Source organism: Lissotriton helveticus, chromosome 2_2 (assembly GCF_964261635.1).
Source record: "Lissotriton helveticus chromosome 2_2, aLisHel1.1, whole genome shotgun sequence".
NCBI classification, from domain to species: Eukaryota; Metazoa; Chordata; class Amphibia; order Caudata; family Salamandridae; genus Lissotriton; species Lissotriton helveticus.
The window spans coordinates 151885581-151912004 of NC_136060.1; the positions used below are offsets into that span (position 1 = coordinate 151885581).

Consider the following 26424-nt stretch of genomic DNA (forward strand, 5'->3'; position numbering starts at 1 on the left):
CCCTCATGGTTCAAAAAGACTAAAACGTCTAACAGAGCATTCTCCGGATCAGCGCCAAGAATATGGAACTCCTTTCTTCCATTCATCAGAAAAATCTCTTCTACGCCTCTCTTCAAAAAGGAAGCAAATTCCTACCTTAAATCCGCACAACCGCGACACCAGTTCTTCAACCCCTCAACTACCTCTACTCTCGGGTTGCCGGACGCAAAATGAAGACCTACACAAACTTGATTTGTCTTTTACTGCTCAGAACATTTCTTCTCATTACGGCCACGAGAAGTGACGACCTACACAAACATAAATGGTCTTTTACTGCGCAGAACAATTATGCTCAATGCTGCTACTCTTTGTTATGTTCAGATTTTTTTTGTGTATGTAATGTTCCCCATTGATTGTGATCACAGTACGCCTTATGTAAAGCGCTCTGATACCCTAGCTTGGGTCTGGTTCGCGCTCTATAAAACTTTAAAAATAAAATAAATAAAATAAAGGTCATAACAAATTGCGATTAAAGTCACCCGAAATAATATATTCAGTGTATGGGTCCACCATCATTTACTGTAATACAATACCAGTGAGATTAGTGGCCTAAGTCTTACTTGTTTTTAAATCCGGATGTATATATACATTTATAAGTAATAATGATTTTGATTTATGTTTTTTCCATGTACTGAAAAGTTACTATTAAAATGTTGTCATCATTCAAGACATTTTGTTCATGCTCTATTTTTGATTTATTGCTAGGAATATTGCTAGACCCCCACTGGGGCGCCCATATTTCCTTTGTCTAATTACCGGTTGAAAGTAAACATTAAAACATTCTAACATCACTGTTTCTGTTGCCAAGGTTTCTTGGAGGAATATAATCTGAAAAATGCTTGGCATTGAAGATAATTAAGCATTTTGTATTTTAGCGCATACCCCATTTATGTTCAAAGAACATAGTCTTCTTGTTTCTCTTTTCTTAAATACTTCCTCCTTAATGCATTTCGGCTTACTCTGTCAAGGTTGTTCTACCCCATGAAGGGCCACTATGATCCATCCTTGATTTAATGTTATCGACATTTCATCTTTAGTTTCTCTCATTGGTATTGTTAATAGGTTGTCCGTAATGCCTATAAGGTTTCCTAATATTGAGAATACTTGATGTTTTATTCTGTTGATATTCTGTTCTCTCTTGTAGATTGAATGGGCTGGGATATACAGTTTGAGGGGGAATACTGTTTTATATTCCCTATTTTAAGAAGGTTTTCTGTTCATTGATGATTAGTTCTAGTAAACAGACAGAATTCAATGTTATTAATGTAATTTCCTGATTATCTTCTTTATTCGTGACAAATTCGATAGCTTATATATTTTCACTAGTTATTTTTTCAAGAGACGGAATTGCTTTAAAAAGTCTTCGGATATTTCTTCTGATTCAGAGTGTCTTGCCTACCTGTTGACTAATATTCTGGTCTGAAAATAAGTTGAACTTTACCTTCATTATGTTTACTAATTATTTTCCTTCTTCTAGCTATTGCAATAATTGTGTGTTCTTTGTTTGGTGTACTTATTCGTTTGTTGTTACTGTCAAACCAGTCGGTTCTGGATACACACATGTTTTTATCTTATTATGGGACTACCTTGGACTTTGTTGAGCATTAATTGTTCTTTGTATTGTATGAATAGATTTTTCCATAGAGTATCGGTCTCTGTCATCATTCAGATCCTCCTTGGTTTTTTCCTGGTCATGCAATCTTTTTTGCTTATCCAGCTTTATAGGTGATTCATGGTTCATATGAACAAACCTCTCCCATGATGGTCTATGGTCTTCACGCAGCGAGGCTGCTTTCTGCAATCCCATCATGTTCACTCCTACTATGTCTGGTTTAAGTCCAAAGGATTGTCTTCCGCTTTCAGCGGCTCATATATTTGCAATTCATGTAGCTTGCTATTTTCATTGCATTTGTCAATCTGAATTGTATTCCTATGATCTTTGTAGAATAGTGGAAATGTTTTTAATGTTTTTTTTTTATTTCGCTGGTCTGATTTGTATTTGTATTTTATCTTTAATTTTGCTAGTCTGATTCCCAGTTATTTCTTTATTGTGCTGAGGGTTTAATATGTTATTGTCCATCTGTTCTAATGACTCTATTTGGGGCCCAGTGATTATTCAGTTATTTGTGCTCTTATTTCTTGCTTTATGCAATTTTTTTCTCTGTTTTTTGTTAGAGTAAAAGATGGAGAATTTGAATGTTTATCTCCTTCATCTACTATTTTTTCTTCTTTAGGTGAAACCATATATTTTTTATTAGTGCTAGATAACTCCTTTTCCTGCTGATCTTGGGATTTTTCAGTTATTAAGATTTGCATTTCCTGTTTTCCATCCTGTAAGTTCAATGATTTTATGTGCTCTAAATTAATATGTGATTTTAATATTTTGGTCGTTTCTATGTCCTCTATATTTCCTTTCCCCATTTATTTTTCCTTCCCTGAAATGTATAGGTTTAGTTTTAGGTCTTCCAGTATGGTGGCCATAACATCCGGTATTGTGGCCAGTTTATTCATTAATGCGGCACATGTGCAATCTGAATATGACACTGCAGCTTTTGTTTGTGCTTGCAGTATCCGATGGTTCAATGTTGCCAATTTCTGGTCTATACCGGCCACAGAGCTTGCCATGACATTAAGAAGATCAATTTGTACCTCCATTTTATTAGATTGATACATTAGGGCTTCAAAAGAAAATATCCCATGTGGCCCCTAAATCTTGTTTTCCAGATATTGGTAAATTTTTTATTTCAGGGCCTTCCAAAATACTTTGTGATGGATCTTTGGAGTCGATTGAAAAGTTTAATTGATCTCCATCTTTCATATATGAGTCAAGGAAACGGTTCCTGTCACTGCCATTGATGTTATCGCATGGAGTATTCCAAAGTTGTAGTTTGTCAAGTTTTATTTTGGGTTCACCCTTTTGTGCTTGTGTTCTCTCACCTCCTTAAAGGTCTCATAGGACAGTAGGCTGTTTTCCATCTCTGGCCTTGTTTCTGATACCCGTGGAGGGTTCATAGACCTGCCTATTAACTTATACTCTGATTCATGATCACCTAATACTGAAGGCTCTTGACTTTTCAGATTTTATTTTACTTTTCAGATTTTTTTGAATGATTTGAGGGGCGGAAGGCATTAAATCCATCACAGTTTTGTACTTTTTTATTTCTACTGTAACTTGCAGAGGAAATAGTGCACCTGATATCAAAACTTTCTGAGATTTACTCATAGGTCTATCCAGTAAGTCGAGGTGTTCTTGCTCCATTTGTGTTGTTGGAACCAATGTTAACATTTCATCATCAGTAATTTGTCCCCGTTAAAAGCCTTCATTTTGCTCTGCCTCCTGAGAGTCTGAGTTGGACAAGATTTGTAAATATTGTCACTAACACATAACTTGCATCTTACTTTCTGGTTTGATTGGAGATTGAAGGCTGTGTATTTCTTTCTCCGTTTGTATAGTTAACATAACTCTAGTTGGCTCTTTCAGAAATTCAAATTTATGAAGAACTTTCATTGATTTTTCAAACATGCGAGTAATTGGCAATGTACAGGTTGGTTTCCGCCTGTAATTTTTGCTTCAACCTTTTTCGATGTTCTTGAAGCTTGAAGTTTCTTTTTTCTTCTTATGTGGGCAAAAAGTGGTCTTTCTTTGCCTGAGCGCATACCTCTTCTATTTCCAAAGTAGTTATCCTGCTATCCTGTAATTGTTTCATTGATAGAAATAAGCAATAATATTAGCTTTCATAATGCAATCAGCAGCCCAAAATTATGTGTCTTATACAGGCTCTTAACTCTTGTTTATGGTACTCATAGGGTTGATCGTCTATGGCCACTTTGCTGCACTGCCTTCCCGCTGCCTCATATACAGCGACAGTAGTACTGGTACTACAAAAAAGGGGCTTCCAATTACCTTGTGCATAAACCTGGGGAGGCAGAAGGTGGTCAATCTCCCAGACACTAAAGAGCTCCTAGTCCTAAAAGTACTGGGAGTTCTGTAACCCAATCTTGATTACCCCTTTTCCTCTGTGAACTCTGTTGACCTGGTGCCTGGTGCTGGTGCTGGTAGTCGACATGGGCTGGCACTATGCTTGCACTGATCTTAATACCAGACTAATGCCTGATGGCCTAATGCCTGTTATCTGGAACAAGTGTGGGTGTGGTCCTATTTGCACAAGATATGTCTTGTGGCATGGTAAGGATTAGGAAAAGATGAGTTTTCTCATTACTACCTTAGTCCTTTTCACACAATGCACTTTATAACATGACTATGGTTGGGTAAGTCTGGGTCCAAGGCCATTTCACAACTATTAAAATTGAAATGGGTGTTTTATATACCACTCTTAAGATAGTGTTTTTATATGACTAAGCCCTTGTGCGGACATGTTATTTCAACCATCTCTTTTTTTTTGTAGAGTTTTATATAGCGCAAACTTGAACCGAATCGGGTATCAGAGCGCTTTACATAGCACCAGTTACGTTACATGAGGACACATATTCATTTTTGTTAGGCACGGGGAGTTTAAGTGATTTGCCCAGAATTACAGGAGGTTTAGCGTCATTACCGAGACTCGAACCCAGGTCCTTAGGTCCAGCGCCCTAGCCGTTAGGAATTATGATGTATTGTGATGATGACCCTATACTGTGTAATGTCTGATGCTCATTTTAATAGGATCAAATATTGTGATGTACTGTAATGATGGTATTCTTTTATGTTTTTTTTTACTATTCGGATTCGGACAACTCCCCATTAAATGATCAGTGCAGTCACTGCTTTATTTGTAGTTCTAGGAGAATATTGCCCCAATATATACCTTTCTGTTTAATCACATCTGTTTCAGTCACAAACCGCTGTAAAACAAGATAACGCAATTTATTTGCAAATAATTTACCTTGCATCAACTGTTGAGCGTTCTACTGTTTGCCAAGCTATTCTTAGTAATTGGTCATAGATTTGTGAGAAAGAGGTTAGGAGAGACAGTATGTTCAGTACAGGCTGATACACTCCCCCCCCACCCTCCCCGTTTCAATTAAGATACAGAGTTCACCAGCTCCTCTTCAGGAAGAGGCTGAAATCATCTCGGATTTATGAATAAGCATAATATGAAAATTAATTACAAACTGTTCTTCTTTTTGTGATATGTCTCAGAACCATAACATAGCATATCCAAAAATGTAATATAATATAACACTACATAACACGTATTGAAGTTCCGAGGCTTTCACAGACCACTACGTCCGTAGGGTTTCGAAAGGATCCTGAAATATCCCTTTTTTTCAAGCACAACTTATCCATGTGTGCTTATAGTCATATAAAACCTTATAAGACGTAATTGTAGAACATACCTTTAGGTAAATTCATGTAAGAAATGTACTACTTCCGGATGCAGTTGCTGCTGGTTGAGATTTGGACATAAACTAAACTGTTATGAAGAACACTAAAGCTGATGCTAACTGCATCTTGGAAATAGCTGTTTGTTCTATTAGTGTCTACTGGTTTCAGTTGATACTTTATTTAATAAGTAGATATCCCCTAAGTATATTGTGCTAATTCAGTGTAGTCGAATATCCAAAGACCCCTATGGCAAAAAATGGAACCCCTAAGATACAATTTGAAATGAAATTTCCACTCGGTAACTCAGGCAATTGAATTCAATAATCCATTATATTTTTTTCATGAAATAATACAACATGAACAGATATGGATTATTCGGTATTTTCTCTCTAAACCTGACCAGGAAATGTATAAGCAAACCTCAATTCCCCTGTGTCACATTCTTCTTGAAGTTTACATTTGTATCATTGGTTCCAAATAAAGTGAAGTAACAATTTATATAACATTCGTGATTGTTGGCTCTAACAGTTGGATGTATTTTTTTGTATTTACAATTAAAGCATGATTTCATATAAATTGTAATTTGTAAAATGTTTGCATTTTCCCTTAGGAATACACAATAGATGTTTTCTTTCGTCAGAAATGGGAGGATGAGAGGTTAAGATACAAAGGTCCGATGAACATTCTACGACTAAACAATTTAATGGCAAGTAAAATCTGGACTCCAGACACATTCTTTCATAATGGGAAAAAGTCAGTGGCCCACAACATGACGATGCCAAACAAACTGTTGAGAATCCAGGATGATGGAACATTACTATACACAATGAGGTATATCTTTGGGCTTCCACATTTATCGAAATAAAAATTGTGTTTACTGTAACTCACTGTTTTCTGGTTTTGAAGTATCTTGTAATCAAATTTGCAATGCGAGAATTGCTCTACATTTGGCGAACATAGTAATGTAACAAACTGTAATTCAAAAAAAAAAATGAGTATCACGTTATAATAGTTGTCTTTGTCAATAACACCGGTCACGTTTTTCTCCAGGGAAATCAGGCTTTTGTGCAAATATATTTAAATTTGCCAGTAACCAGGCTATCATTTTTAGTTGTCAGCAAAGCATGCTGATTATGCCTGGCTAAACTATTTAAAATGCCGTTAGCAGTATTTAGCATGGGTAATTTAGTTGAATTATCGGGCATTGCAAATCTTCCTCCTGCTTGAATCTGACAGAATCGCATTCTGAATGAAGCATCCCGGCTTTAAGTGCAGGTAAATCAAGGACAATCACTGAAGAACTGTGGTGGCTTTGAATTAAACCATCTTCCCAAATATAAATTCAAAAGGTGAAAAGCTGTAGGAAAAAAGGGAAGAAGATGGAGGAAGGAGGACACAGAAAGTTATGGGAAAAGGCAAATTAAATTGGTAACCCAGACCCACTAAAGTTTGACAATATTGGAATGTCTGTCCTAGTTAGTCCTGCACCTGATTAAAACTTCATACTTGGCTAATCTTCTCAAAGAGGAGTATGAAGCATGGGGGACTGGCCTGTAGGTCAATCAGATCAGTATTGACTGTTTTTTTGTACTATTTGTAGGCCTGTTTTATGGTCTGCTGGGCAAGCTCAAATCCATGCCCTCTTCCATACCTTGAAAAAAAATCTAAACAGCCTAGCTTTACAAGTTCAAAACAGCCCCAATCTGCAAACATGGGCAACTTTTTTAGCAACTAATTTACAAATGGGGCCACTTTCATTTCGGTGCCTGGGAATATGTTCTGTCCCAGTCAGACTCTGGTATGGAGCATGCACTCTCTTTCCTTGAAAGCACCTCCTACATTCGGAATTGCCCCAGCACAAACCTCATCTTTCTGAGATGATGACACTGCTACACTAAAATCACATATGTTCAGGGTATACTTGAAATAAGAATTTCCTCTGCTCTTCTTATTTAACCTTTGCGGTCTAAAGGCCTAGCATTCTGCAAATCCAAATGAATATACCTGTTGTAAAGCAGAACACATTTCCGGTTTAGGTCTACTGTAAAAAAATGTTAAATATATAAGTCAATAAATAAACAAATGAGTGAACAAATAAATAAATATTGAGAAAAAAGAAAATTGCTGAAGCTAATGATCTGCAGCTGAAAGTGAAAGTGATACATAAAGGTATTTAGGAGCATAATGTAAATTCATATTTTTTTAATGCACTATTCTAGCGCCATGTTTTTTCTACAGAGACAACATGTTGAAGACAGTGTAAACGTTTAGAACAGTACAAATAAATAGGCAACATTGTGGTTTTATAATATTCTGTCTAGTTATCAACATCAATACATTCATACAAATGTACTGACTGCTGACACTTGATAAATAAGATAGGACCATGTTTCCATGGGAAATACATTTTTGGGTTTGCCAATACCCTTGGTTCCCTTTGACAAAACAGCACAAACATTTCCTCCAAAAACGATTCATCCACCTGAGCTTTCTACTGGTTTTAGGCAGCTACATTAAGTGAAGTCGAGACAAATAGGTGTCCCCAATACGTGTTTTCACCATGCAATTTTCCATTGAAAATGTAAACATTGTTACTGCCAAAACGGCTGAACAGAATTAGCCCAAATATGGTAGACAGCGTGTTCTTGATCCAGAAAGTCTACTTTTTATAATTTGGTGTAAATCAGTTTGGTAGTCTTTTTGAAATTAGGGTAAAAAATGTATCTATATTTCATGCTGTGGTTCAAGGTGCATTTACTGTGGTGGATTCGCAAGGTCAAGCATACTTTGATATTGGCTGGCCACGACCTGAAATAAATATTATGACCAGCTACTTAGGACTTGGGAACTCATTTGGGCAGCCACAGGGTTTGGTGTAGGGCCTGGCCTGCACTCAACACCACAACGCTCTAGCCAAAGTTTGTGCACGGCAGGGGTTAGGTAAACAGTGGGGCCTGGGTAGAAGGGCCTGGCCATAGGCCAGGATCTGCGCCCAAGCCTTATGCAGCCAAAGAACATACACGCTGTGGTGTTGTGCACCTTCAACGGTTAACTGGATGGCACATAAGCTGTGTGCAGCGGGGGGTTTGGGCAGGTGCAGGGGTTTCATGAAGAGCCTGGTACCCTCACCTAATCATATATTACATCATTCATGACATGTTCGATGACTGTATTGATAACATCTATGATGACATTTGAAATGGCATAATTGGTAAGAACTAAGGGGGGTATAAACTCTGCTCCACTGGCAGAGTTTGTGGAGTTTTGCCACTCTGTGCTCCACTTGGAACGTGGAGTTTGGCAAAAACTCCATCCACCACTACGAGGCGAGCTTTACAGGCCACACCTCACAGTGCAGCATTGGAAGGGGATGATTCTTTCTCTGACTGAAACTTGGATTACTGAGATCATTTTTTGTGGCAGCACCCTTGCTAACAAAATAGACAATGGTACTTAGACATCACGTGTGACTACACTGTTATGGTGGTGGCCATCTTACACTGGTGCTTCATTGTGTCATGACCCAGGAATACCTCATCATTTCAATCACTTATATCAAAGTTCATCACCACTTATTGTTAAAACATATTGTTTTATCCTATCATTTCATCCAGAGTATGCATATTAATTTGTGCAAACATATTTTCACAGCCTCCCAATTTTGCCATCACCGAAGCATTACTAGTGCCATCAGTCAGACACCCTGCATGAACGAGGTCTGATGGAATCTCATGTATGGTTACTAGCAACCATTTCTAACTTCATATACCGTTGGTGAATATGGGGATTCTGTCCTAGTTTTGCCAGACTTTCAGCTGTCTAATGGCTACAGTTGTTTGGTATGTAGCTACCAATCAGGACATATATGAGCTTACCCTCCCTATAATAAACAGTCTTTATAATGCCTACTGACCTTTACCACCACTCTGTAAATTTGAATAGTATGTAGCTACCATTTGCACCCTATATGGGCCAGCTGTCCCCGTGGTATCTATCTTGGTCATATTACCCAGAGACCAGTCCCACCGAAACCGATTGTTGGTAAAAAACTAATGTACCTAATTGTAAAGTGAACTAGTGCAATAAATGTCTAACAATGTGCTTAATAAATTCATACTTTGATGTGTTACTGTGTTAATGTATTTCTTCAGTGTGCAGCAACCATGAGTGTGTCCACAACTCCTCATCACTGTTGAGTCAGTATGGGACTCTGATTCACATTTCTATGATATATCTTGACTCCAGTTGTCTCAGAGCTCTGACTCTGTCCCTTCCCATTTCATCTCATGAGACCTGATCAATCCAAAAGAAACACAGTAATTTCCTGTCACTACTGTGGTCAGTTAAAAAGTGACGGCCACTGGGTATATGTCTCGTACTGATTTGTTAACACACATATGTGCTCCAGCACCCTTTTCTTTACTGGAGGCACAGTGCTGCCTATGTATCTCTTGCCACATGAACAAATTAGGCAATAGATCACAATATTTGAATTATAGTTGAGTAGTTTAATGATCTGCATTTGGCTGTTCTGCCTGGGACCTTGTACTGCTTTAACTTGCTACTTTCCTGGCATGCTTTACACCTTGTACATGGGAAAAACCCTGTGATTTTTGGCTACCCTGGTGTCCACATTGTGACCATGCACTAATAAGTCTCTGAGAGGTGCTTTTCCTATGTGGGGCATGTGGGGTTGTAGGTAATGTGAGCCTATGACATGATCCATTTCCAAGATGTTCCAGTGTTTCCAAATTATCTGCCAAACTTCCTTGGACTTAGCTGATACATTTATAATTAACCTTGTCACATGTTCACCTCTTTCTTCCTGCTTGTTCTTTATCAGTAATTGTGTTCTGTCTAGGTCCATAGTGGCTCTGCTTAGAACCCTTTTGGGATATCCTGGGAGTCCATTCTGTCCTTGTTTTGCCAGACTTTCAGCTGTCTAATGGCTACAGTTGTTTGGTATGTAGCTACCAATCAGGACATATATGAGCTTACCCTCCCTATAATAAACAGTCTTTATAATGCCTACTGACCTTTACCACCACGCTGTACAATTGAATAGGATGTAGCTACCAATTGCACCCTGTATGGGCCAGCTGTCCCGGTGGTATCTATCTCGGTCATATTACCCAGAGACCAGTCCCACCGAAACCGATTGTTGGTAAATAACTAAATGTACCTAATTGTAGAGTGAACTAGTGCAATACATGTCTAACAATGTGCTTAATAAATTCATACTTTGATGTGTTACTGTGTTAATGTCTTTCTTCAGTGTGCAGCAACCCTACGTGTGTCCACAACTCCTCATCACTGTTGAGTCAGCATGGGACTCTGATTCACATTTCTATGATATATCTGGACTCCAGTTGTCTCAGAGCCCTGACTCTGTCCCTTCCCATTGCATCTCATGAGACTGATCAATCCAAAAGAAACACAGTAATTTCCTGTCACTACTGTGGTCAGTTAAAAAGTGCCGGCCACTGGGTATATGTCCCATACTGATTTGTTAACACACATATGTGCTCCAGCACCCTTTTCTTTGCTGGAGGCACAGTGCTGCCTATGTATCTCTTGCCACATGAACAAATTAGGCAATAGATCACAATATTTGAATTATAGTTGAGTAGATTAATGATCTGCATTTGGCTGTTCTGCCTGGGACTTGCTACTTTCCTTGCATGCTTTACACTTTGTACATGGGAAAAACGCTGTGATTTTGGGCTACTCTGGTGTCCACATTGTGACCATGCACTAATAAGTCTCTGAGAGGTGCTTTCTCTATGTGGGGCATGTGGGGTTGTAGGTAATGTGAGCCTATGACATAATCCATTTCCAAGATGTTCCAGTGTTTCCAAATTATCTGCAAAACTTCCTTGGACTCAGCTGATACATTTATAATTAACCTTGTCACATGTTCACCTCTTTCTTCCTGCTTGTTCTTTATCAGTAATTGTGTTCTGTCTAGGTCCATAGTGGCTCTGCTTAGAACCCTTTTGGGATATCCTGGGAGTCGATTTAAACCTTCATCTAAGTTTGTTCCACAAATGCCCATGGACGCCATAGACGTGTTCACAGAAACAGTCATCAAGGAACTTGTGAAACTACAAAGGAGAAACGACAAAAGGAGAAGTATGAGTAACATCACCGAAAAACAGAGGGAGGCAATAAAAAGCTTACAAGAAGATCAGATAATTGTATGTAAACCATATCATTTAATCACTCACTTTTACAGTCAGTCATGCACCTACTAAATCCTCTATCCAGACACTTATACACTCACTCATTCTTCAATGCACCTTGGCATATATATAAAACATATTAACACTCTATAGAAACACAGAGTTACAGGATGATGCCATCAGTGATGTCATCAGTGATGTTGTTTGAGATGTCATCAGTGATGTCACTGACCATGTCAAGAATGATGTAATATGTGACATCATCAGCAGTGCATGGCGAGGGCGCAAGTTATAGTTAGCTGAACTAACTGCAACGGCGGAATGTCTATGGTTTTGTACGATTGTAATGTCCAACTAACAATAATGTCCCTGAAACCTATGTTTTTTTCAGTGAATTACTAAGGTTTTATAAATGCTTATTTCTAACTATAACATCCCTATTAAATCCCCTTGTGGCCAAGTAGCCCAAGTAGCCCACCAGGTACCTCCAGGAAGTGCCACACAGCTGCGCTGCAGAGAGGTGTTGCTAGGCCATGCCTTTTATACACCACGCTACAAACGCGGCTTCTGGCGCACTGCTGCTCGGACGATGAAGTCCGCTTGTGTCCTGAGGTCCTCAGGACACAAGAGGACCTCATCGCCCCACCAGCAGTGCACCAGAAGTCGCGTTTGCAGAGGGGGGTGTAAAAAGGGGCATGGTCTCGGACCACCTCTCAGCAGTGCAGCTCTGTGGCAATTTTTGGAAGTACCTGGTGGGCTAGTTGGCCTCCAGGGACCCTCAGGATTCAAGGGGACTTAATCCCCCTATTTACAACACACCAGAGGGCACGTTTGCATACTTATGTCAGGCCCCACCCACTCCATGCACCACTGTGCAAACGCGCCCCCTGGTGCATTGTAAGTCGGGGATTAAGTTCAGTCCCCCTGTAATTTGATGGTCCCTGGGGGCCAACTAGTGCACCAGGTACGTCCAGTAAGCCCCACAGAGCTGAATATTTATCACCTGCAAAACACTTCAAATACCATCAGGGTCAACAATGAGGTGTAGGCATTTTCTTGGGATACCACTGCAGCTAAAGTAACAGAAGGAGAAAAATTGTTAAACCCACACTAACAGCTGACACGGTACACCCCTTAGCAGCTCAAATTGCCCTTACTGTGGCATGTCAGGGTGTCCACACCGATAGATGCTTCAAGGGCTCCATTCAACTATAGGAGTAGTGCTGCTTCTCAGACTTTCATTGCGAATTACTTAACATATTCTGGAAAGTCCCTGAAGTGAGAGGAATACCATCAACATCTACTAATACTTTTAGGTCAAATCCAGTAGAATCTCCAACAATAGCAAATAATGGTTTAATCATCCCTTTTGATGTGACATCAGTAAATCATAAAGATGTTGGCTATCTGCAAACAGATAGTAGAAGATAAAACATCACCAGCTCCCATGCTACATCTATGTTCAATAATGACTATTAAAGCCCAGGTACATTGCAATACAGGAAGTAGCCCACCATCCCTTGCCAACCATTGGCTACATTATCATTAGGTAGGTGTCAGATTAAATCTCAAAAAGAGTAATTGAAGGAATGCTGTCGCTCCCCCGAGCAATTGTTAGGTAACAATATGTTACCCAAGGCGGCCGTGAACAGAGCCAGCACAACTCCAGACTGAGCAAACATCGATGAGAGACGCGAGACACACTTGTCCTACACACCGCCACTAAGTAAGAATATCTAACCCTTTCTCTCCCTTTGGAGCAGGTCCTCCGAGCTGTCTGGCCCCTCGAGGAAGCCCGAATCAGGGATGACAGAGCACGATAAGCGATAAATTATTAACTTGTTTTACGCTCGCTAACTTTCTCTGAAGATAAATGCTTAGCACTATAACGATCAGCACATTGCAGTAGGGCACTCTTGAGATATCTACAAATCATGTGTAAACATTTGAAAGCAATATAATAGTGTTTTGCAATCACGCATGCTGTTTCAAAATATGAGCCACGTTTAAAACAAGAGCGACAACCTGTTTCATTAAGGTCGCGTAAAGCACTTCAAAAGAATCCGCTTCTAGGAAGCAACTCTAGCAACGTCTATGAACGTTGTGTACACCTCTTTTCATTGAGGTCGCGTAAAGCACTTCAAAAGAGCCCGCTTCTAGGAAGCGACTCTACCAATAGTTACGAACGTTATGTACATCTCCACTCTATGAAAGGTAATACAGACTGCTTACGAACCATAACTCGGCGCATAAAATACTGCCATAACCAGCAGGCAATATGTCATACTGAAGGAGAACGAGGGCCATGATAACCCACATGCTCCTTTCACTTCAATTACGACAGCAAAAAACAGGCGCAAAATGATACACACAAGTTCAATACTGAATAGACTGGTAGAGCGACCATACATACTTAATGAAGCTCCTAAACAATATGTAAACACACATATGAGAACCCTACACATCTAACTCGAACTATGTCTCACTTTCATGTTTTTTACCAACATGCTACATATAACAAACTGAAAACGCCGCAATAACATCAAATGACGTACCTTTTAACCTTAGTGCATACATCATGCACATAATGATAATAGGAGTCATATTCCAGAAACTTATTTCCTCGCCTCCAATCACAGTATTAGCAATGCACCGACTGGTCTTTAAATATTAGAGGCCAATAGCCTACAAAAGAAAGTATACAATTCCACCTTTTTTTCTTTCTTTTCAGTCACAGGTACAACTGACCTGACTCTACAAAAAATGGAGTGGCAAGTTATCCACCCATTTTAGTCGCCACAACGCGCCACTATGAAGTCACCGGTCCTGAAGAAAGCCTCTAGATGAAACACAAGGCTGAAACATGTCGACCACCATCAGTGCGGTAGATTGGTAACTTTATCTACGCACGCACGCACCTTTGTTTTTCCTTTCTCACACCACCTAATTCATTAAAGTATCGGCGTAGGAAATTTTATACTCACTTCACAAGGACACTTCCCTCCTTTTGCTCCTACTTTCTGGACCCTACTGTAACACCAGTTGGACTTCCTCCGGGTGGAGATCAGCAAATTCTTAGAATAAACCTTATGATGATGCTGTCACGTTAAACAAAAAACTCTAAGTGTACTGGGGATGCTCAGACGTGAGTCCCAGGCACTCCACACCACTGGAATCAAGCTAGCCGGGCTGAAGAGAGGTGTTACCTCGAAACCGGGCCGGTCCTCGGATGCTTGTTTCCGTTCTGGGAAGGACATGGCTTTTGTAGTTCGGACTGGACTGTTCCCATGGGGCACAGGGTCAGCGCTGATTTGCATATCGCCATTGTCTAACCCAGGGTGGTGTGGAGTGGAAAAACGATGGATTTGGGCCCAGATCTTTGGACTGGGGTGAATGTGTGACATTGATCCACATTCTGTCCATCATTGTTGTGTTTGCAGTTACCGCTCTAAGTGTACTGGGGATGCTCAGACGTGAGTCCCAGGCACTCCACACCACTGGAATCAAGCTAGCCGGGCTGAAGAGAGGTGTTACCTCGAAACCGGGCCGGTCCTCGGATGCTTGTTTCCGTTCTGGGAAGGACATGGCTTTTGTAGTTCGGACTGGACTGTTCCCATGGGGCACAGGGTCAGCGCTGATTTGCATATCGCCATTGTCTAACCCAGGGTGGTGTGGAGTGGAAAAACGATGGATTTGGGCCCAGATCTTTGGACTGGGGTGAATGTGTGACATTGATCCACATTCTGTCCATCATTGTTGTGTTTGCAGTTACCGCTCTAAGTGTACTGGGGATGCTCAGACGTGAGTCCCAGGCACTCCACACCACTGGAATCAAGCTAGCCGGGCTGAAGAGAGGTGTTACCTCGAAACCGGGCCGGTCCTCGGATGCTTGTTTCCGTTCTGGGAAGGACATGGCTTTTGTAGTTCGGACTCGACTGTTCCCATGGGGCACAGGGTCAGCGCTGATTTGCATATCGCCATTGTCTAACCCAGGGTGGTGTGGAGTGGAAAAACGATGGATTTGGGCCCAGATCTTTGGACTTGGGTGAATGTGTGACATTGATCCACATTCTGTCCATCATTGTTGTGTTTGCAGTTACCGCTCTAAGTGTACTGGGGATGCTCAGACGTGAGTCCCAGGAACTCCACACCACTGGAATCAAGCTAGCCGGGCTGAAGAGAGGTGTTACCTCGAAACCGGGCCGGTCCTCGGATGCTTGTTTCCGTTCTGGGAAGGACATGGCTTTTGTAGTTCGGACTGGACTGTTCCCATGGGGCACAGGGTCAGCGCTGATTTGCATATCGCCATTGTCTAACCCAGGGTGGTGTGGAGTGGAAAAACGATGGATTTGGGCCCAGATCTTTGGACTGGGGTGAATGTGTGACATTGATCCACATTCTGTCCATCATTGTTGTGTTTGCAGTTACCGCACTAAGTGTACTGGGGATGCTCAGACGTGAGTCCCAGGCACTCCACACCACTGGAATCAAGCTAGCCGGGCTGAAGAGAGGTGTTACCTCGAAACCGGGCCGGTCCTCGGATGCTTGTTTCCGTTCTGGGAAGGACATGGCTTTTGTAGTTCGGACTGGACTGTTCCCATGGGGCACAGGGTCAGCGCTGATTTGCATATCGCCATTGTCTAACCCAGGGTGGTGTGGAGTGGAAAAACGATGGATTTGGGCCCAGATCTTTGGACTGGGGTGAATGTGTGACATTGATCCACATTCTGTCCATCATTGTTGTGTTTGCAGTCACGTTAAACAAAGGCGGAGTACCAAGATATATATCGCCCCTATCTTGTGTACGTGAATGACGGTTTTTCACAGAACGAAAACCATGACCCTGGTATGCAGGACAAGTGGTCCATTCTCCCCCTCTTTTGATTATTTGTATCTTTGTCTGGAAGCCAAATGGACGATTGCTTCTCCTTCCCTCCTTCTTGATTATACTAAATATCACAAGCTCATCAACATGTTCAAAGGTACATGGGCTAACAGACAAGGGCTGGAAAAATATTACGAAAGGCTTGAAACAAAGCCAGGAGAGCAGCAAACTGTGCAATGTCGACTGGTAAGTTACGCAGTTGTTATCCAATTTTTGAACCCATCATTCATGATAATGAACAGTCTAAATCTCCAGTTGAGGAGACAAGTGATTCTAATCAAACTCAAAATCAAGGACAAGGTAATCAGCCTAGCAAATATCTTGGATCCAGTAAAAAGGAAGTGGTGCCTTCCATAGAGAAAATGATGAGCTCCTCTGCATCATCACAGAAGGACAAAATGCATACCAGGGTAACAAAGGTATCTATCTATAGCGCCTAACCAAAATGCAGCAAATGACAACCAAAACATAGTCAACGATAATAAGTATGGCTCACTGTTTTCCATGTTTATAGATTTTTAAAGATAAATAAAGACAGGAAACAATGTTTTTTCTGTCTGTATTTATTTTTCAAAGTGGATAAATACAGAAATTGTGCTTCTTTTGAGTGACTCTCCATGATGTGTTTCATGAATTGCCGCCCAACAATTGAGCAGATGGACAGCGTGGGACATTAAAAACAGGATGACATTTCTTTAATTAATGGTGTATGTCAACATACGTTTGTGTTCTAATGCTAATATTTATTGGATGTATTGATACATAATATTTAACAGCTTAAAAAACTAAGGGCCCCATTTATGTAAAATGACACATCGCTGCGTGAAAACAGCGATGCGTCACTTTTCATTGCACCCTCCGTGCGACACCAATGATGCAACATATTTACAGTATGATGCATCGTGTCGCAAGGAGTTACAGATACGTCAGTATTTCTGATGTATCTGTAGGCGCAAAAATGACACATTGCTGAAGTGTGTCACAAAAGTGACGCCACTCCAGCAATGGGTCATTTCACATGGGCAAGTCCTATTTCAATGTGCCTGCGTCAGTCTTATGCCTGCTGTGAGGCAGGCGTGAGATATTGACGCATTTGTGTCCTAGAAGTGGGGCAGTGAAATCTCATAGATTTCACTGCGTCACTTCTACGAGGCTTACTTGCGTCCATGCATACATTATACCTGGCGCAGGTATAATGTGGCGCAGGGGTTTACAAAGAGACACATCTACCTAGATGCATCACTTTGTAAATATGACGCAACATGGTGCATTTTTTACGCTGCCGGTGCATCACAAAAAGTGACGCACCAGCGGCGCAAAAGTGACGCAAGGGCTCATAAATGAGCCCCTAAATCACCACAGACATCAAAGAATGAGTGTGTCTTTATCAGTTAAACAAATATAGAAATGTACAGTTTTCCAACATAATTTATAAACAAACCATAAAATAAATATGGATAAATACAGATAAAATGGCCAAAAAGTACATATGGATAAATAAACACGGAAATGTTAAAAAAAATATATCATGAAACCGGGAGCTCTAATAATAAGCATCAACAATTAGCACTTCTATATTATTAAATACCACAGAGCTCCCTCAAACAATTGCTATTGTAACTGGAAGAGATTTTGATAATAGCACTTCTGTTCAATTATACACCACAGAGCTCCCTCAAACAATTGCTATTGTTAGTGGAAGACATCTTGATAATAGCCAACCATCTGTCCCGTGTAAGCGAGCTCCGATGTCCTGAGTAAGACAGCTCCGATGCGACCAGCAGTGTACAATTCTAATACAGCCTTTGAGCATTCTGGCAGGTCAGACACAAGCATGAGTCAAATAGACGGCTGTTCATATCCCATAAACATTCTCTTTTAACCTCTGTATGAATTCCAAGGTCCCCATGACATTCTTTTTTGAGTTAAATAATTTTTATTGAGGAAAAATATCACAAGAATACAGCAAGAACAAACATTTCAGTTCCTATGCAATAAGAAGTAAACATGAATATTGAATATAACCACAATATAATAGATGATAATTAACACATTAAATAAAACTTTTATGTTGCTAAATTCTACATACACAAGTATGTTAAAAAATATTTGACCTTAGTGAAGAAGTAACCTACGTACAACAAGAGAATATATATGTATTCGGGATCAACTAAAAGAGAAAGTTTTTATACAAAAGGAAAGAAGAAAAGGAGGAAAAGGAGAGGAGAAGGAGAAAGAAGGAGAAGAAATAAGAAAAGAAAAAGAAAAAGAAAAAAAAATTATGAAGAAGTAGAATCCGGTGATAGAAAAGTAGTATATGGTAATCATAATAAATCAGATTTAATACGCAATTGAATTGAATCATGTGGTACCAAAGCAATTCTATGTTCATCACAAATTAAATTCAACCAAAGTAGAAAAGATACTTTTGAGTTGTGTTTCCAACAAATCAAAATACCCTTAGAAGCTGTAGCAAAAAATACATCAAATAAAATGGATTTGGGGGAAATGAGATCAAAATCAGGGGACACAGTTCCTAAAAATACATTGTGAATATTCAATGGAATATTATAAGAAAAAATCAATAGACATTTTGACCAAACAGCTTTCATGTACTTTAGGACAATAAAACAATACATGCATTAAAGGACCTTCAGCAGTAAGACATGACCAACACGATGAAGAGACTGAGTGGTTAAACTTGTGTAAGAGAAGAGGAGTAATAACAACCTGATTATAAATAAAATATAAGGATTGGGTGCAGCTTTGGATGTTTTAAAGAGTTTTTGCCAACATTTGTCCCACTGATGTACAGAGAGTGTTTGAGAAAGATCCTGTTCCCATTCAAGTTCAATGGTTTATTTGACTCGTAAATCCATAGGAGTAGATAACGTTTTATAAATAAACGAGGCATTGGGAATAGTGCCAGACGGAATTTGATAAAGGGGAGAATCAGGAGTAAGGGAGGAAGAATTTGGAGGAGAATTAAAGCTTTGTAAACAATCCTGAAGTATTGGTGCTATAATGTTTTATTGTTGAATGACGGAATCAGGAAGATCAAATGTCACTTGTAATTGATGAAAGGGTAAAATCCCATTATTAACAATCAATTGGTTAATGTAAAAAATACCCTTTTCTTTCCAGTGTTTGTAATAGAAAGATTTATGACTGAATTTAATGTGTTTGTTGTACAAAATTGAGGAGGCAAGGATAAGACGATATTTATCAAAGTTCTCAAAGAAAAGTGTGTGCATTAGAAAATGGGAGTATGTCAAAATTGGGTATTTAGAGATAAAAGTGCAATTAGACATATAAACAATATCCTTCACAGAGAAATTATTCAATAATGAACATTCAACATTGACCCAAGAAGGCTTAGGCTAATCTAGGTAATCTTTAGACAAAGCATAAAATTGACGAATCAAAAAAGCATCATGATACAATTTAAAATCAGGAAATCGGACACCTCCCTCAGATTTGGGACAAATCAATTTGGACAAGGCAATACGTGCATGCTTATTATCCCAAAGAAACTTAGGGGCCCATTAGGATGGCGGACGGATTGCTCCCGCCAGGCTGGCGGTAGCCACTGCCGGCCTGGCGGGGGCATTCCGCCCGCCATCTGCACAGAAATGACCCCCCACCACATTAGGATAGCTAGGGGGGTCCGCGGCAGACGGAAAGACTGTCCGGCGCTTTTCCTCCTCGGTCGCCTTGCGACTGGGGTGGAAAATGTCTAATATGGTGGCGGTGTCTATCACACACCGCCAGCCATATTAGGATGGGCTTTGGGGAATGCCTTTCCGTGGCGGCATGGCATGCGGAGACTCCCTGCGGGGGCACGTTGCAGGCCCCCTGGGACTCCGGGGGGGTGGGGGGTACCTATGGTACCCCCCGTATTTCAAGGTTGAACATGGCAGGTGCCTGTCATGTTGTGCTTTGAAACGCACAACACACTTTTTTAGCATTGCGGCGGGCGGTGCTTTCAGCACCGCCTGCCGCAATGTTAAAAATGTGGGATGCACCCGCCACTGTGGCGGGTGCATCCTAATTCCAAGGACGGGACCCCCACCCTTATGGCGGACGGTCCCGTTGTCCGACAGGATGGCGGGCGGACAAAGTCTGCCCGTCATCCTAATAGGCCCCTTAGCACATAAAGAATTAACCTGAGTAAAATAATATTTGGGAATTTTAAAAGGTAACATTGACAATAAAAATAATATCTGGGACACAATCATCATTTTAATTGTATCAAGTCTGCCCCACCATGAAAGAAATAGAGGAGACCAAGATGATAACAAATTAGTAAGTTTAAGCTTTAAGGCATCAAATTATAACATAATGTATCACGTATGTTAGAGGAAAACCATGTACCAAGATATTTAATTTTCAGAGGACACCATGTAAAATTGGTAGAATCAAACATATGTTCATAACATGAAGCGTTTAAGGGCAAAATCTCAGTTCTGGAAAAAAATTATTTATAGTCTAAAACATTAGAGAATAAGGAGATCTCGTGTAAAAAAGGGGGTAAAGAAGAAGTAGGATTGGACATATAGATAAGAACATCATCTGCATAAGCATAGAGTTTAATTTGGTGAGACTTGATGTTAAAACCAGTGATAAGGGGGTTATACCTAATGAGTTCAAGAAAGGGATCCCAACAAAGTAGGGAAAGGGGACAACCCTGACGAGTACCTCTTTATTAAGAGAAATATGGGGAAAAAAGACCATTAACAAAAACACAAGCTTTTGGGTTGGTATATAATAATTTAATATAGGAGATGAACTTAGGACCAAATCCAAACCAGTGTAGAGTGTGTATCATGAAATCCCAATTAATTCGGTCAAATGCTTATTCTGCATCTAAAGATAATGCAGCTAAGGGAGAAGGATATTTATTACTCAGAGAAATAATATTGGAAAACATTCTGGCATTATCAGAGGCTAAACGTCCTTTAACAAAGCCAGATTGGCCTGGGTTAACAAGAGAAGGGATAACTTTCTCAAGACGGGAAGCTAAAATCTTAGCAAAAATTTTACAATAATAATTGATTAATGAGATAGGGCGAACATTTTTGCAATAGGAAGGATCTTTATCTGGCTGTGGTATAACAATAATCATGGCTTCTAGAAAAGAGCCACAGGCCATGGAGTTGGAAATAAAGGAGTTAAAAGTTCAAGTAATTTAGGAGCAAAAATTGGAGAGAAGGCTAAAAATAACTCGACAGAAAAACCATCAGGACCAGGAGCCTTCAATTTCTTCAAAGATTTCAAAGCGCCAGTTAATTCTTGTAGGGAAATATCCTCTTCAAGTGGTTCGAAAATAGTTGGTAGTGTTTTGGGTTTGGGAATATCTCGAAAGAAAGAGGTAAAATCCTCCTGTGTAGGTTTAGTGGTTTCTGTGTATAGCAGGTTGTAATATGATTGAAAAGTATTAATAATATCAGAATCAGATGAAAGGAGTGTATTATTAGTTTCTGCATGAATAGGGCCAATTACCTTCCGTTCCGATTTGATTTTTAGATAATTTGCTAGCATTTTTCCTGCTTTGTTTTGACCACCATGGTATTTAGATTTAACCTTGAGTAGGATATTACAAGCATCGACAGTAGCTAATTTATTCAGGGTGGATTTGAGTTTAATTAATTCTTGTAGTTAAGAAGAGGATTTGGAAGTGTAATAAATATGCTCTAATGTTTTGAGTTGTTATAAGGTTTCTTTATATTTAGTGTAGAGTTCTTTCTTTTTCTTAGAGGAAAAGGCAATAGTGAAATCCCTAAAGGATGCTTTAAATACGTCCCAATTATTGTGTAAGGAGGTATCATTAGAGTCATTAACCCCTTCAGTGCTAATGACAAGGGTAACTCGTCATGGAGTTTCCATTGATTTCAATGGAAATTACATGAAGAAGAGCAAATACCCTTAGCATCCAAGTGGTTAATACTAAAAAATTCCTAAATAAAAGTAGTCGCTTCTGAAATAAAGGAACGATCTGATAACAGAATGTTATTAAAACGCCATCATCCTTGTTTATATGCGGTGATAGATGAGTCCATAGAAGTGAGAACAGGTGCATGATCAGAAATAAAAATTGAACCAATTTCTGATGAGTGGAGGCAAGGAAGTAGTGCTTTGGAAATAAGCATGTAATCAATATGAGATCTAGGGCCCGATGTAGGTAGCCAAATACCGGTCGGTAACGGCCGATTTCGGCCGTTACCGACCGGTATTTGAAGATGGAGATGTAGGGGCATGTTAAAATACAGAATCGGTAATTATACCGATTCTGTAAAATACTGATTCGGTAAAATTACCGATTCTGTATTTTGACATGTAGGTAGCACCTAAATCAGTGCTACAGGGGTTTAAGACGTCGTTATTTACCACCAACTAGAAGTTGGTGGTAAATAATGAAAACCCTTTCAAAAGCATTTTCTTTGCTTTCAAAACGGTGCCATGTTGCAGACATACATGCCCTAAGGGCATGTATGTCTGGAACATGTGCACCCATGCACAATTGAGGGGTGCAACAGGGTGTCAAAGTGACACCCTGCCACCCTTCAATGTTTCCTCCAATTACCGAATCGGTATTTACCGATTAGGTAATGGCCATGGATTCCAATGGACCTCACGGCCCATAGGAATCAATGGCAATTACCGAATCTGTAAATACCGATTCGGTAATTACCGATTTTTACCGATTCGGTAATTGAATCGGTAAAAATACCTACATCCCGATTGCCAGTTCTTAAATACCGAATCGGTATGATTCGGTATTTAAGAATCGGTAATCTGGGATTACCTACATCCGGCCCTTAGTCTGGTGAACAGGGGAGAAAAAAGTAAATTCAGACACATCAGGGTTACATCTTTTCCAAGAGTCAAATAATGGACGAGATGACAAAGCAGATTGGAAAGATTGGTGGGTTTTGTCTGGTTTAAATTTGCATTTGGATTGTCGATCGGAAAAAGGGTGAAGCCAATTATTAAAATCACCACCAACCACTGAGCTAGCAATAGACATATTCAATAGTTTCAACTTTATGGATTGCCCGAATTCTGGGTCATGTTTAACAGGACCATAAATGTTGAAAAAAGTAACTTGTTTCTTGTTAATAAGAGCATCAACCATTACCCAACGACCACAGGGATCATGTTCTGAAGACATAATTTGGACATTAAGAGACTTGTGAAACAATATAGCAAACCACCATGACGATCAATAGCAGGAGAAAAGATAATTTGATTGACCCATTGGCGTTTAAGTTTAAGAGATTCAACATCGTTACAGTGGGTTTCCTGTAAAAAAGCAACCTGAGTATTAAGCTTAGCTAAATGAGACAATATCTTTTGATGCTTGACAGGATGCCCCAGACCACGAACATTCCACGAGAACACATTAACCATGAAGAAGGACTAGGGAATACATAAGGGAACAGGAGTACGAAACTGCATAAACAACAAAGAGAAAAAATGGAATGACAAATATGAATATGTGATATCTCAAACCAAATACCATATAGCAGACAATAATCAAAAAACAAAGTAAGAAAAGAAAAAGAGTAGGAAGATTATCGAAAAAGAAAAGAGAGATAAAGGATAGAGTTAAGGGTAAAGAGGAGAAAAGAGACAGAAGAGAAAAACAAGCAAACAGATCAAGGAAGAACATCCAGATCTGTAAAAGGAAAAGAAGTTGAGAAATGAAGAGCATAGTGAAGCCAAAGGACACGGACCTCAGAAGAAAGATAAAGAGGAGGAAAAGAAAAGAGCCTCATGAAAATGAGTACAAAACAAATAAACTACGAACAATGAATAAGCATAAATGAGAGATTCAAAATGATCCTTTTATCCACAAGAGAAATTAAATATTAGTATCCATTCCATTCAAGATACATTTTGAGTGTTCCTGGATCATCAAAGGAACGTGACCGACCATTATGTGTAATCTTACATAGGCATGGATGGAGGATTCCATATTGGATGTTGAGATATCTCATTTGAGGACGTAATGCCAGAAATTCTTTCCGACGTGCATTTGTTGCATTAGAGATATCCTGAGAGATGAAGAGATTGTGACCAGACCAAATGAGGCGACGTTTGAGTTTTACAGCCTTAAAAACTTTCATTAGTTCAGTGAATTCAAGAAAGAGCATTATAATTCCACGTGGTTCAGTAGCATTAGGATTAGGACGACCTAGACAATGTGCTCTTTGTATATTGAGGGGAGTTGTTGAAACTGGGAGATCAAGGAGTTCTAAAAGAAGTTGTTGTAGAAATGATACCATATCAGGACCTTCAACATTTTCCGGCAGACCATACAGGCGCAGATTGTTTCTCCGATTTCGATTTTCAAGGTCCTTGTCATGGATTTTTAGCTTGTGAATTTCCTGTTCTATTAACGGTATCTTAGTAGAAACATCTTGGAGGTCGCTGACGCGTTGTTCCAATTCCAGTACTTTGACCTCCATAACAATCCATCTTTCTTTAATCTGTTTAAGTTTTTCGTTGGTCGTGGACATGAAAGGTTGAAGCCCACGGACTTCATCTAATATAGAGTCCAAAATCGGATTCTCAGACGAATGAATGGGAGAAGGTGGATCAGGGTTTAACATAATACCCACTGACGCTGCATTTGAAGTCCTTAGAAACTATGGTAAAGTCAAATATTGAATGAGTATTGCAATATTTAAAAGCAGCATAGACGCTTATTTATTGTTCAGTATTATTAATGTTCAGTATTATTAGGCCAAGTTCTTGCAATTAATCCAGACAAGAGCAAACACTCAGACAAAGGACCAAGCTCCCTTACAGGATCAACACAGTAAATTGAGCCAATAAATGAGGATCAGGTAAGTAATCTGCTTAGTGGGGATCAGATTTAATGGAGAACCAGGTCCAAACAGCCTCCCAAAAGCAATCTTTAAAGCTAATCCTGACCCCCACTCCCCCAGTCAATGAGATTTTATTAATAAGGTCTATCCCAGAATCTTGGCATGGGGAGGATATTGTAGCCTATTGACAAGAGTGGACAAACGGACAACCCAGCGAGCTACTGGCTCATAGTCCTAATAAATGTAGAGGCAAAGGTATTTGTGTCCCGCTTACTTGAAGATCATGAAGAATAGCTTGCATCTCATAACATAATTCGTCACCTTCCCAATAAAACTCCTGCAGCCAAGAAGTGTAATATGGGTCTCACTAAGAATAGAACACTTTGGATTAAATGAGCGAAGGTGCATCCTCTTAGATTTACTCAGAAATTTGTCCATGATAATATGGAGTCTTGTTTTGCATGCCTAGATCAAAACTCCACTCACACTTACATCCTACTGAAATGTCAAGGCTTATGTGAGGCAATTTCAGATGGTTTGGTTACTCATAGACCCCATTCTGGGGTTGTTTCACGTTGATGGATGGCTCACAGACATTTAAAGATGGTACTTAAAATTTCACCACCTAATCCCTTGGTTGTCGAAAAGGCTAGGAGAGAGTACCAGTCTGCTGTGGAGGAAAGGAGGAGGGCAATAAGGGATGAGTCCTGGGAAGAGTTGGCCCTGACCTCATCATTAAGGGATAGTGCTAGGTTCTGAGATGTTATATATGATGTTTTCTACCTTAATCACAACATTTCTAAGTTGGAAGTTACAGTCCCGGAAGTCCAGTGGATGACCCGTTTCATGAGCATATTTCAACCTTCTGAAAGTGAACCACTTCAAAATGGTGTTTTAAATTGCTTCCTTTGGTCGGACCCAGCCCCAGCATCCCTTTGGAGTCCCTATTGAGATTACTGAGGTACTTTCCGCAATAGATAAATCTCCCCACGGAAAAGCGTCCGGCCTGGATGGGGTCCCAGTTGATATTTTTAAATGAAATACTGATTTATGGGGTCCATTACTAACCAATGTCTTAATAGTGCCTTGGTGGTGGAAATCCCTGAGTCATGGAGATCGGCTACCCTTGTCCCCATTTTCAAAAAGGGAGACAAACTA

At 39.9% G+C, this 26424-nt stretch overlaps 1 protein-coding gene across 2 annotated transcripts in view; it reads left to right on the top strand.

Annotated features, from left to right (window-relative positions):
- Window positions 1-26424, top strand: part of GABRA2 (gamma-aminobutyric acid type A receptor subunit alpha2) — a 567584-nt gene that overhangs the window by 257016 nt on the left and 284144 nt on the right. For both annotated transcript variants that reach the window (XM_078678235.1, XM_078678236.1), the window contains one exon: window positions 5976-6196. In XM_078678235.1, coding sequence (XP_078534361.1) covers window positions 5976-6196 — 221 coding nt within the window. The remainder of the gene's footprint in view (window positions 1-5975; window positions 6197-26424) is intronic.